A 13,016-nucleotide genomic window follows, 5' to 3' on the forward strand; every position below is an offset into this window, starting at 1 on the left:
GTTCTTGACGAAGTATTCTTAGACGGTTAAATTGAAGTTGGGCTGCTTTGTTATGTGTTGAAGACACAGCGGGAATTTCGAGATGAGTAATCTCACAACGTTCATTTACGAACGGAGTTACCATTATTGTTTTGGCGTTATTTGTTTAACTGCAAACTATAGTTGGTATTAATAGGCATTCCTGAGCGAATGACTACGTATATATATATTTACGTGAAAGTGATGTGTGATAGAATAATATGTAAGATTGTGTTCATATTACTGTTGAAGTCGACTTTTCAGGAAACAATATTGTGGAAAAAGATGTTTTCTATTGTTCATTGGTTTAAAATGGTACTAACTTTGGAAGTAAGTTGTCCTTTCGCATCTCTGCTAGGACCACATTTCTCATTGATGAAATTTACGAAATCTTTTAAGTCTTAGCCTCCACCATACTCTTCACCATCCTTGTTGCCCTTTGGAAAAAAGAAATTCAATATCGGATATCAACTCGCTCCATACCTGCACAGGACTTGCATTAGGCCATGTATTTATCCCTCTATAATCTCATTTTTCTTTTTAGCAGAAATTCCCTTATCATACTTTGTCAATGACAAAACAAATTGACCAAAACATAATAAACTCACTTCTCAACCACCGTCAGTGCTAACATCACTCCAATTGCTCCTCCAGATAAGGATGCTAATATGGGATCAACTTCACTACAATTTGACAGAGAAGCACGTCAATCAATGAAACTGGAAAAGACATTAGTATTAACATCATTAGCTTGATATCCACATACGTAACATGGTCAGTTTCCTAATGTCTGAAACTTAAGGATCCTGACCCTACTTCTTGATAGTTCTAAATCAGAAGATACTAAAATGAGAATAAAGTTGAACTGAAAAACAAAGGGTACCTGATAAGGGTGCATGCATTAGTTATATTTCTCTCTCTAATTCTTCCATTATCAAATCTATACATTCCTCCATTTCTGCCTTACAGATCACCAGCCTCTTCCACATTGCAAGTTGAATTAGATGCAAGAGAATACTTCTGTGTGGCTGAAAATTCCAGCAAGACCAACCTATATATAATTTCCTCCGTTTTGGCTGCAAGGGACGAATATGCCACAGCCAACAATTCCATAGTCAAAGCTTTGTTTTCTTTTCTTCTTTCACGTTTGCTCTTCACTTCGTGAAAAGTATCCACACAACTACAAAATTCAAAAATCAATGATCAATGATCAATTCATGAAAAGACAAACATAACAAAAATCAATCACTATATATCACTATAAATACAATCTTCCAATTACAAAAACACCTCCAATTTCTGAACTAAATGACCACTAATAAATTTCCAAAAACACCTCCAATTTATGAAGCAAACACCTAATTTACAAAGCCAATTACTAATTACATAGTCCTCCAATTTACTGTAAAGTTTGTAGGATGATTCTAATCTAACAAAAACAACGAAAACCAACCATAAACTCAGAAAATACTTGATCACCACTCCAAACCATTTGACCACAAACCTGAAAATGCACAACAAAAGAAAACAAAAGTGTAAGACCTACTCAGAAATCAAACTGATCTATAGCCCCAAAAAAAAAAACTGCAAGATCTACCCAGAAATCAAATCCAAATTTAAACCCAAATGCTAAACAAATCCTGATTTGATTCAGTCCCCAATTCCATAGAGATTCCTTTCCTGCCTTTTCATAGCATAGGCAACATCCATGGAATGACCTACTACCTAGCTGAGCAATAGAAAAGACCTTTGTAGACTAAAAGCCTAAAACAATATTCTCTTTAGTATATATATACACAATGCTAACTTTAGAGCAGAATCCTTAAACTCCCAAACTTCTGCCTCTACGCCCAACTTCTTGAATATACACAACTTTCGAGTCCCAACTACACAAAAACAACAAATTAGGTTTTCAATGCCTAAAAACAAATAAAAAGAAGAAAAAAACAGTAACAACTATAATCAATGAATAAATAAAATCTGATAATGAAACTATAATTTTCGGTCAATTGATTGCTACAAATAAAAAAACGGACCTGTTATACAAAACTGCAGCCTTAGACGACAACACAGTCTAGAACTTTAGCCTCTTTTGTCCTAACTTGACGGTTACTAAGCTGAACCTTCACTCTAACCACTATAACAATCTTTAGTTTCCAAAGAGAATTTATCCTAATAGTATTGACCTGCAAAAACTAAGAGCATCATTAAGGCCAAGTAGTCTGTGTATCAAGTAATCCATTGTACTATCAAAAATTGCTTAACATTATTCTGTTTCATTCTAAAAAAAAAAAAAAATCAAATCATAAATGTCATTAAAAAAGGAGATGAAATTAGAAGTATGTGATGTAGTTAAATTACAATTTAGGGGGAATTCCACAAATGGTCACTCAACTATAATTCATTCGACACTTTGGTCACTCAAGTTTCAAATATATCACTTTGGTCACTCAACTATTACACTGTCAATCACTTTGTTAATTTTTTTCATTAAAAAAAATACTTCTTAAGTGACTAAAGTGATTGACAATGTAATAGTTGAGTGACTAAAGTGATATATTTGAAACTTGAGTGACCAAAGTGTCGAATGAGTCATAGTTGAGTGACCATTTGTGAAATTTTTCCTACAATTTAACTATAGATTTCTTTTAAGGGAAAAACTCACAAACAGTACCCAACCTATGGCCGACTCCGAATTTCTGTACCCAAGTTTTCAAAACTATCACAATGGTACCCAGATTATCTAACACGACCTAACATTCATACATGCCGTCTACTTCGCCGTTAACGGTGTTAACTTTGCAAGGGTAAATCTGTCCTTCCACTTGCAGGAGGAGAGAGAGAGAGAGAAAGAAAAAAAACAGTACCCATGGTGTGAAGGATAAGAGAGATGAACAGTGGAATGACAGATTTACCCTTGCAAAGTTAACACCGTTAACGGCAAAGTGGACGGCATGTATGAATGTTAGGTCGTGTTAGATAATCTGGGTACCATTGTGATAGTTTTGAAAACTTGGGTACAGAAATTCGGAGTCGGCCATAGGTTGGGTACTGTTTGTATTTTTTTCCCTTCTTTTAATGATGTCCATACATGTTTTTGTGCATTCAATATGCAGATAGATGAAGGGAAAGTGCTATAAGCTATTAAGCTTTACAGGTTAACATTTTGAGTCTCACCTAATCAATTATGTTTTTATTGAAGTGAACTAAGATTCTAGCTTTTCTGTTTCTTTATCTCTGTAATTTTTGATTAAGCACACAAAAGGAGGAAGAGTCAACAAAACAACAATGTTCAGAAGTATAGTCTGATAAAGTCTAATCTCATAAACCCAACATCCATAACCGATACAATATACAAAACAACAACAAAGATGATTAAAACTAACAACCAAACCTCTTTTCTTTGCTTCCACTTCAAACCTCTCCCCCTTCAATATGCACAGCCTGCAAATTAAAAACAGAAAACAAAAGTAAAAAACCAGATTCAACCTATAAACAATTCAATTAAAAATTTCAAACTAAAAACCCAGAAATACAACAATCACTTAGATTGCAGTCCATCACTATACCCAAAAATTTGTCTTCTTCTCCAGTAGAACAAATCAAAGCCAAAAAATCGACATCAAACACAGGAAAAAAAAAAAACAAAAACAAAAACTCACCCTCTCAATCCTCCTTACACGATTGTAGACAAAAGAAGCAATCCACTGATTATACAAATCCAGATCACACTCGCAATTTAGATTCGACGGCTCTAGAAAAAGAGATGAAGCAACTCACTATCTGAATTTAAAATAGACGGCTCTAGAAGAGAGAAGAAGATATGATCGATCATCGATACACAGAAAAACAAAAAATATCTCAAAGCAGGGCAGAACCATCTTTTCTAACTCTCAGGCACTGTAGCTCTTATGAACAGTAAAACAGTAGAACTCACGTTTACTATATATACTAAATTTTATAATGTGGTCTTACACTTGACATCAGAAGTCCTAGAGATCTCAGAATCAAAAGCCCTGAAAATAGTTGGAACCAAAAACAAGAATTGGAACACCATTTGAAGCAGAAAGTTATGAGAAAATGAAAAAAAGCTGAAGCTTAAAGCAAGGAAAACATTTTGCATTACATTATCAGCTTAAAAGGTTGTTGCAGTGCAATCCTTTTTTCTTTCTTTATCCTTGAGGTGTTAAAAACATATCAAATGGTGTCCATTCTTAGATGTTTAAATCCAGTCTGCTACTTAACCTCTCCAATAGAGAAAATCTGAATTCATGAGTCATGCTCCGACCGAAGCTACTTAGAATTTAGATTATAATCAATTTCAGCAACCATGTAACATTATACAAGCCAAATAACCATGTAGCTAGTAATGCAGAATATAGTTCTCATCTGAGATTATTGCAAAAGTAGCAGATATAACTCAAGTCCGAAAACCATTCTCCATTTGGTCCCATATAATTGCCAAAGAGGTGGGAGAAACACTGATATAACTGATAGAAAAGACATGTCCCTATTGAAATTTCACAGATCATAGGAAAACTTCCCCTACATTCACTTAACCATCTCAAACACATTCCTCACACACACCCCTTGTAGGAGTCCACCTAGTATGTACCAATTGTACCAAAAGGTAGCTTTGTTGCTTTAAATACAGAATTCATTTTTATCAAGCTTGAAACCATGGGAATGTGCGGAGAGTAAAAACACCTATTTGACTCGTTTTAACAGCTAAAGAAAACATGGTGTGGGCATAAATACCAAACATCGGGCAAAGGCAGACTTGGTCATATTTCAGATCCAAAAACTACTAATCTTCAACTATCATCACACTAGTGAAGCAGTACTCAGAAATTAAAATTGCAATCCACAATAAGAATTCTAGGTGTTAGGGCTTTCTCCTAATTAAGAGTCTAAACTACATATGTTGGCTACTGCCGTTGTGATGACTCGATCAACTTGTCTGCGTCAAAATACAAGGCTAATACCAATTGCAAAGTTGTATTATTCATATAAACTCTAATTATCAATAGATCAATTTGCAGTCTGGGAAGTGCAATTCATTGGAGGGAGTACTAAACCTCCAAATGCATTATGATCTGGTTTAAACATCTCAAGTCACACGTCCTAAAAATTGCAAAGCAAATGCCCATAGAATATGCATAAACCTAGGAATAAAAAAAATGAAGGAAAAAAAATGCAGAAAGTTGGGAAGACAGTTGATAAGTAGGCTTGAAGCAATGAAGTCCAGCAATTTACGCTATTACATTCAACAATTGTTTCAAAGTCAGGTATCTACTCTACTGCTTCATATCCCACATAACAGAACATTGTCATTCATGACTTCAGAATTTCTAGCCAGTACAAAGCTAAATATTCGAGTACTAATGCAGAATATAATTCTTATCTTAGATCCCTAATATTTTATGCAAAAACCGTCTCTCAACTCCGAAAACCACCAAAACTACACACTAAGGGACTTATATCATGTACAATTTAATTTTAGAAATTTTAGAAATTTTAGAAAAAGTATACTGGGTTTCCTCCAGCATACTATGAAATTCCTAAACAGCAGCGTATAGTCTACATATACCCTTAGTCAATTTAATAAATTGGAATCTTAGAACAAAAATTCCATTAATACAGAACTTAATGCACCAATTCCCCTTTCCACTTTACATCTCTATAATTGACCAGAAAAGCTTTTCTTTAAGGCAAAAATAAGAACCTCAGAATCTGCAGCAAAAATTAACTTCTATATCAATTACGATATTTTATAATGTGGTCTGACACTTGACATCAGAAGTCCTAGAGATCTCAGAATCAAAAGCCCTGAAAATAGTTGGAACCAAAAACAAGAATTGGAACACCATTTGAAGCAGAAACTTATGAGAAAATGAAAAAAAGCTGTAGCTTAAAGCAAGGAAAATATTTTGCATTACATTATCAGCTTAAAAGGTTGTTGCAGCGCAATCCTTTTTTCTTTCTTTTTCCTTGAGGTGTTAAAAACATATCAAATGGAGTCCATTCTTAGAAGTTTAAATCCAGTCTGCTACTTAACCTCTCCAATAGAGAAAATCTGAATTCATGAGTCATGCTCCGACTGAAGCTACTCAGAATTTAGATTATAATCAATTTCTGCAACTATGTAACATTATACAAGCCAAATAACCATGCAGTAATGCAGAATATAGTTCTCATCTGAGATCCCTGATAATTTATTGCAACAGTAGCTGATATAACTGAAGTCCGAGAACCATTCTCCATTATAACTGATAGAAAAGACATGTCCCAATTGAAATTTCACAGATCATAGGAAAACTTCCCCTACATTCATTTAACTGTCTCAAACACATTCCTCATACACACACCTTGCAGGAGTCTACCTAGTATGTAGCAATTGTACCAAAAGGTAGCTTTGTTGCTTTAAATACAGATTTCATTTTTATCAATCTTTTTTTTTCAGATTTCATTTTTATCAATCTTTTTTTTGGTAAATGAATGAATATATAGAAGAAACCTGGCTTTAAACAAAGCCAGACAAGCAACAAGGAACAGTAGCTAAAAAAGCTAACAAAGCAACACCCTCAGCAAAGAGGGAACAGAAAAACAAAGGGAAACAAACACAAACAACCTAACAGCTATACATCCCAGAGATGGCATTCATGAATAATATAACTGTTAGAAGGAGAAGGAGGGATCTTCCAAGACAATAAGCATAACCGCATGGACTCCACAATTGCCTTGAACACAACAGTAGAAGGGAGGCTTTCGTTACGGAACTTGCGGTTATTTCTCTCGCGCCAGATAGCATAAACTGCAGCTTGCAATGCCAACTTTTTTATTGCAACATATAAAGATTTACCCTTCCAGTTAGCAGCAGCCCAAGGAATGAAATGCTGCCAAGAGAGGAGAGGATTACTCACATCACATTTAGACAAAATGTGAGTCCAAATGCCAGAGGTATAAACACACTCAAAGAAAAGATGGTTGTGAGTCTCATCAGCAGCAAGACAAAAGGCACAGTCATGGGCAGCAAGAGGAGAAAAAAATTCTTACACGATCCATAGTTGATAACCTTCCTCTAATAGCAAGCCATAAGATGAAGCTCCATCTAGGAACACAACTACCAAACCAGACTAAATGATACCAAGGAACAATAGGCCGAGAAAAACGAAGAGCATTCCATGCAGAAGAAGTTGAATAAACCCCATTCGAAGAGTCCATCGAACAGAATCACTAACCTCGGAGTTAGGAATGATTTGGGTCAATGAAACACAAATCTCTAGTAACTCGTGAGAGAGAGAAGGCCATCTCCAATTATTATTATAGATAACATCACTGACCATGGCAGAGGTAGAGAGAGCAGAATCAGCAATGATATTAGATGACCATCTAAGAGTAAGAGGACCAAGAGGGTGCCAATTATCAAACCACAAAGAAGTAGTACGACCATCACCAATGATATTAGCAAAGAAAGATCGACAAAGCTCCCTAATTTTAAGCATTTTTCTCCAATTCCAAGAACACACGGCAGGATGAGGAGCATTCCAGAAAGAATTATTCCTTGGTAAATAAACTTTCACCCAATTGGTCTATAAGTTGGAGGAACCTGAGCAATTACCAGCCCATAAAAAACAACGAAGCCTTTTTTCGATATCCTTGAGAACTTTTTTAGGAAGAATTAAATGAGACGCCCAGTACACTTGGATGCTAGATAAAACAGATTGAATAAGCTGCAATCTTCCGGCGAAAGAGAGCACCTTATTCTCCCAACTTTTGATACGAGCCTCTATTCGATCAATCAAGGGAGAGCAGTCCAGAAAGAAAGATTTTTACAGTCCAAAAAAAATAAAATAAAATAAACATTTTTATCAATCTTGAAACCATGGAATGTGCAGAGAGTAAATACACCTATTTGACTCGTTTTAAGTTTTAACAGGTAAAGAAAACATGGCCTGGGCATAAATACCAAACATCAGGCAAAGGCAGACTTGGTCATATTTCAGATCCAAAAACCACTGACCTTCAACTATCATCACACTAGTGAAACAGTACTCAGAAACTAAAATTGCAATCCACAATAAGAATTCTAGGTGTTAGGGCTTTCTCCTAATTAAGAGTCTAAACTACATATGTTCGCTACTGCCGTTGTGATGACTTGATCAACTTGTCTGCGTCAAAATACAAGGCTAATACCAATTGCAAAGTTGTATTATTCATGTAAACTCTAATGATCAATAGATCAATTTGCAGTCTGGGAAGTGCAATTCATTGGAGGGAGTACTAAACCTCCAAATGCATTATGATCTGGTTTAAACATCTCAAATCAAACGTCCTAAAAATTGCAAATCAAATGCCCATAGAATATGCATAAACCTAGGAATATAAAAAATGAAGGAAAAAAAATGCAGAAAGTTGGGAAGACAGTTGATAAATAGGCTTGAAGCAATGAAGTCCAGCAATTTAAGCTATTACATTCAACAATTGTTACAAAGTCAGGTATCTACTCTACTGCTTCATATCCCACATAACAGAACATTGTCATTCATGACTTCAGAATTTCTACGCCAGTACAAAGCTAAATATTCAAGTACTAATGCAGAATAGAATTCTTATCTCAGATCACTAATATTTTATGCAGAAACCGTCTCTCAACTCCGAAAACCACCAAAACTACACACTAAGGGACTTATATCATGGTAAAATTTAATTTTAGAAATTTTACAAAAAGCATACTGGTTTTCCTCCAGTATACTATGAAATTCCCAAAAGCAGCGTATAGTAGTCATTTAATATGGAATCTTATAACAAAAATTCCATTAATACAGAACTTAATGCACCAGTTCCCCTTTCCATTATTGCTCCTTCTCTATTAACCACTTGACATTGAATCTGAAAAATGCCTGAAAACTAAAGTCTAAACCTAAACATTACCACCAAGGGAACCACTTCTATAAACTCATACCACAAACTCTGACAGAACAAAAAATCTCGAATAATACAGAATGTATTATATGGGTATTACAGAAAAAGTTGCAACAATAAAAAGGGTTAATAATGATGAGTAGAAACTACCGCAAACCCTATTCCTTTTGAACTAAAGCAAAGTTACTATCAACCATCAAGGTGCAACCACTTGCGTATTCGTCCATATGTCATTTGATAGTAATTATGACACATGGTTAGAATTCTAGCTCTTCCAGAGTGGTAATAAAAAGGGATAGTAATGACTGAAAAACACTGCAAGCAAACCCTATTACATTTGAACTCAAGAAAAGTTATATATTGACCATCAAGAAGCAGGAAGATGTGATATCAAAAGAATCTAGAAGTTATTACGCAAATACAACAGGGAAAAACAAAGCAGAATCCATCATAATTCGAACGATAATTAAAGGAAAGTTTCATCATCAAAATCATTTGATCTATAAAATTCATGCCAAGAAATAAAGAGTAATTGAGTAAATAATAGAGCAACATTTTCTAGCAGGATACCTTGCAAAATTCCACATCCATTTTTCATTGCTACAATCTCATAAAATAACTAAACCTAACCTGGAAAAGACAAGCCAGACCTACTGTCTATTATTTTCAGCTGCACTCTCTTCCTTGCCAAGGACAACAACCGCCTTCTTCAAGATAGCTTCAGTTGGTTGGTGAGAGTTCTCCACTGCCTTCGAAATAGGTTGCCATTTTTCACCATGCTTTGGTTCTGCAGCAATGCATCTTTTCAGTACATCCTTCTGGTTCTCGTCAGTCCCATTCTGAAGTTCAAATTTGTAGTATAAAGCCCAGAAATCTCCAATATCTGGGGCAAGTGTCACTGCCCTGTTGAGCCAAGTCCTAGCCTTGTCAACCTTCCTGTCGAGCCAGAATAACTTGGCCACAGCAGCAATGACATGGGGATCATGATCACATTTCTTGAGAGCATCCATACTTTTGGTCTTCCTTTGGGGACGGGGTACCATCTCAATAGAAGCTGCCCACAAGATACCACTATTGGAACACTCCTGCAAGGCCTTTGCCATCAAAATATCAGCTTCCCTCTTATTACCATGCCTCAATTCAGCTCGAACAGCAGCAAGCCACAGTTCAGGGTTCTGAGAATTTTTCTTCCTGGCCATCGTAAGAACTGCACGAGCTTTACTCAGCCCATTCATCTTCTCTTCAAGATTTGCAAGAGAAAGCCAGAGGGGTATAGAATTGGAGCAGTGCTTAAGACCCGAGTCATAAGCCTCCTTGGCTTTTTCCAAATGGTTAAGCCGTTCCTCTAGCTGTCCAAGCATCAACCACAATTTAAAGAACGAAGGGAAGCGCTTCAATCCTTCAGCAAGCAACTTCCTCTCCTCATCGAGGTTCCCTAATTCTCTTTCAACGATTGCTGATTTCATCCATACTCTCTCTGTTCCTCCCCTTTCTCGGGCTTTGGCAAGAAGCATCCTAGCTCTCTCAGGTTCATGATTCTCAAATTCAAGCTTAAACGCAGCAAGCCAAATTTCTTCAGAATTCGGAATGGCAGCATAAGCTTCTTGGAGGATTGCACGGGCAGCAGGGACGTCCCCAGCAAGCCACTTCTCCTTAGCACCCATAAGCCATAAGACTTCAGCCTGTGGTCGGTAGGTAACTGCTTTCCGAAGCAGGGCATCAAGAGATTCCCTTGTCCCATGGCTCTTTTCAAGCTGTGCTGCTTTAAGCCATATGCTCTTCTTAGTCAAGAAGACAGTGAGTGCATGCGCATAGATAGCTCTGGCTGTTTCAATGGAACCACGTTTTTTGCACTCCTCTGCATCAGCAACCCATGTCCTCTTCCTATCTTCTTCCTCCACACCAATCCCAATTGTGTTCCGAATAATGGCTTGGCAAGTTGCCACAGACCCTGCACGCTCGGCAGCTTCAGCCTCCTTCATCCATGCTTCTCTATCAATCACCAACCCCTCTCTTTGCAAAGCCCTTATACCCCTTTCAATAATCTTCCCAACTGTTGATGTATTCCCATTAGCTTCTTCCAACTTTGCTGCAGTAATCCAAATGGCAGGCTCCTTCGAAAGCTTCTCGCGGGCCTTGTTAAGGACCTTCCTGGCATTTTCATAAGTTTCCAATCTCGCTAGTGCAAGCCACAACTCAATGTGCAAGGGACAACACTCCACAGCCCTCTGAAGCAAAAGTCTGGCATCCTCCTCATTTGCCAGCTCCACCACCGCCTTCCACAGCCTAACAGAATCAGGAATGTGTTCCAACCCTTTCCTCAACACCCTACTCTTATTCGAGTCATCATGCTCCAATTTCGCCGCCTGCATCCACAGCTTGACTGAATTTGGTATAGACTTGACTCCAGCAGCAATCACAGCCTTGGCTCCGTCAGGACTGGCAAGCCTACATGCCTCCAACCACACATCCTCACTCTTGGGACATTCCTCACACCCTTTCTGGATCAATTGCCTTGCTGCCTGAATCTTCCCCGCCACTTCCTCCAACCTCGCAGCCGCAATCCAACCCGGTGGATGCTTCGGATTAGTCTGCGTCACACTCTTTAACAACAATCTAGCCTTCTTTATATCCGAAATCTCCGCATCACTGGTAATCTTCATACTCTTAAGATCAGTGAGATAACCCTTAGGGTCCACAACTGTCAACCCAGAAACAGAATCCGAAAGCCTATCTAACTTCAAAGACAACACAGTACTCCTACCATCCCCCACTGCAGTCAAATCCGTAACCGGCGTTTGCGACCACGGCGTCTCTGTACCGGTGGCCGCCCTACTCTTGGGGTCCAATGCAGTAACATGCTCCTGTTCCTGCCTAGCCTTCTCGAAAAGAGTATCCGGCACCGGCACAAAGCTCTCAAACTTCCTCTTCTTATTCCTGGCTGAGTAATCCCCAATGTCCGGTATGCGATCCCATTCCTCAGCCGAAACTGTATACAGCTGCCTCTTCAGATTCGCAAACTGCTCTGTGATTTTCGGATTCGAAGCTCTGTACTTCTCAATCTCTTGTTTCAACCTTGCTTCTCTCCTATCCTTTCTCCTCGAGTCCATTCTCTGCTCAATGGCTTCCCACACCGCATCGGCCTCCTTATCCTCGTCGTCGTACTCCGCCGACGCGAACAAACCGACGTCGTTTCCTTCGAACTCATCGAATTTCTGATTCTCATCGTAACCCTTCTCCTCGCCGTCGTCTTCCTCCTCTTCCTCCGGCTTCCCGCGCCCGCGGCCCACCCCAGGCGGAGCCGCCCCGGCAGCCCCGCCGATGGTCGTCGCCGACCGATCGGGCAAGTCGGGAGCGGCGCGGGCCGGCCCGATATCGGACCGCGTGGTGAATCCGGTGGCGCCACGGCCGAGGCCGGCGACATAATTGGCGGGAGGCTTGGAGTTGAGGAAGTCGAGGCGGGGTTTGGGGACGGCGGGGGGTTGGGTGCCGCCGAATAAGGGGATGTGGAGGGTTAGGGTAGAGAGGGGGGTGATGCCGAGGTCGGAGAGGAGGGTGGAGTCGGTTTGGGTTAGGATTTGGAGGCTTTGGGAGATGAAGAGGCGCTGCTGGGAGATGGGGATGTGGGAGTTTTGCTGGATTTGAAGCTTGAGGGTTTCGAGGGTGGTGCTTTTTGGGTTGAGATTCAGGTTTAGGGTTCTGTGGTTCGGAGATGTGATGAACACCATTTTCACTCTCTCTCTCTCTCTGATCCTCAGCGACGGAGGAGGAAACTAGGGCTTGGATCAAATCCAGTCGGTTTACACAAACTTTTCTTCTGTTGTCAAAAATTATCAAACTAATAGTCGGTACGTTCTCGCTTTTTTTTTCTTTTTTTTTAATGATTTTTATTTATAATAAATTATCAAATAAAATTTGTGCGACTACAAATGAACTGTAATTACAAATCTGTTTAAGGATATCTCTATTTGTGTTTGGCCCAAACTCTAGGTTACATGACCTAGTGGTAATAGGGTTAAATTAGAAGGATCTAGATTCCTATTCAATGTATGATTACTTTCCTTGTACGATTG

General features: G+C 38.6%; 1 protein-coding gene across 3 annotated transcripts; it reads right to left on the reverse strand.

Moving 5' to 3' along the window:
* Positions 1 to 294: 294 nt before the first annotated feature.
* Positions 295 to 12,760, reverse strand: LOC133731531 (protein STABILIZED1-like). Of its 3 annotated transcripts, XM_062158896.1 has the most exons (7): positions 9,574 to 12,760; positions 3,413 to 3,462; positions 2,055 to 2,204; positions 1,472 to 1,522; positions 902 to 1,198; positions 627 to 701; positions 295 to 501 (listed from the first exon to the last, which is right to left on the reverse strand). In XM_062158896.1, the coding sequence occupies exon 1, from the start codon at positions 12,669 to 12,671 to the stop codon at positions 9,594 to 9,596; it is 3,078 nt and encodes a 1,025-aa protein (XP_062014880.1). In that variant the 5' UTR covers positions 12,672 to 12,760; the 3' UTR covers positions 295 to 501; positions 627 to 701; positions 902 to 1,198; positions 1,472 to 1,522; positions 2,055 to 2,204; positions 3,413 to 3,462; positions 9,574 to 9,593. The 3 variants fall into 3 exon arrangements, with proteins under 3 accessions (XP_062014880.1, XP_062014879.1, XP_062014878.1); XM_062158895.1 differs by lacking the exon at positions 1,472 to 1,522 and having other exon boundaries at positions 296 to 501; XM_062158894.1 differs by lacking the exons at positions 295 to 501; positions 627 to 701; positions 902 to 1,198; positions 1,472 to 1,522 and adding an exon at positions 1,826 to 1,904.
* Between the last annotated feature and the right edge of the window lie 256 nt (positions 12,761 to 13,016).

Source organism: Rosa rugosa, chromosome 2 (assembly GCF_958449725.1).
Source record: "Rosa rugosa chromosome 2, drRosRugo1.1, whole genome shotgun sequence".
NCBI lineage: Eukaryota > Viridiplantae > Streptophyta > Magnoliopsida > Rosales > Rosaceae > Rosa > Rosa rugosa.

Excerpts from the sequence above, each read along its gene's own strand:
- LOC133731531 (XM_062158896.1), bottom strand. The coding sequence starts at position 12,671 with ATGGTGTTCATCACATCTCCGAACCACAGAACCCTAAACCTGAATCTC.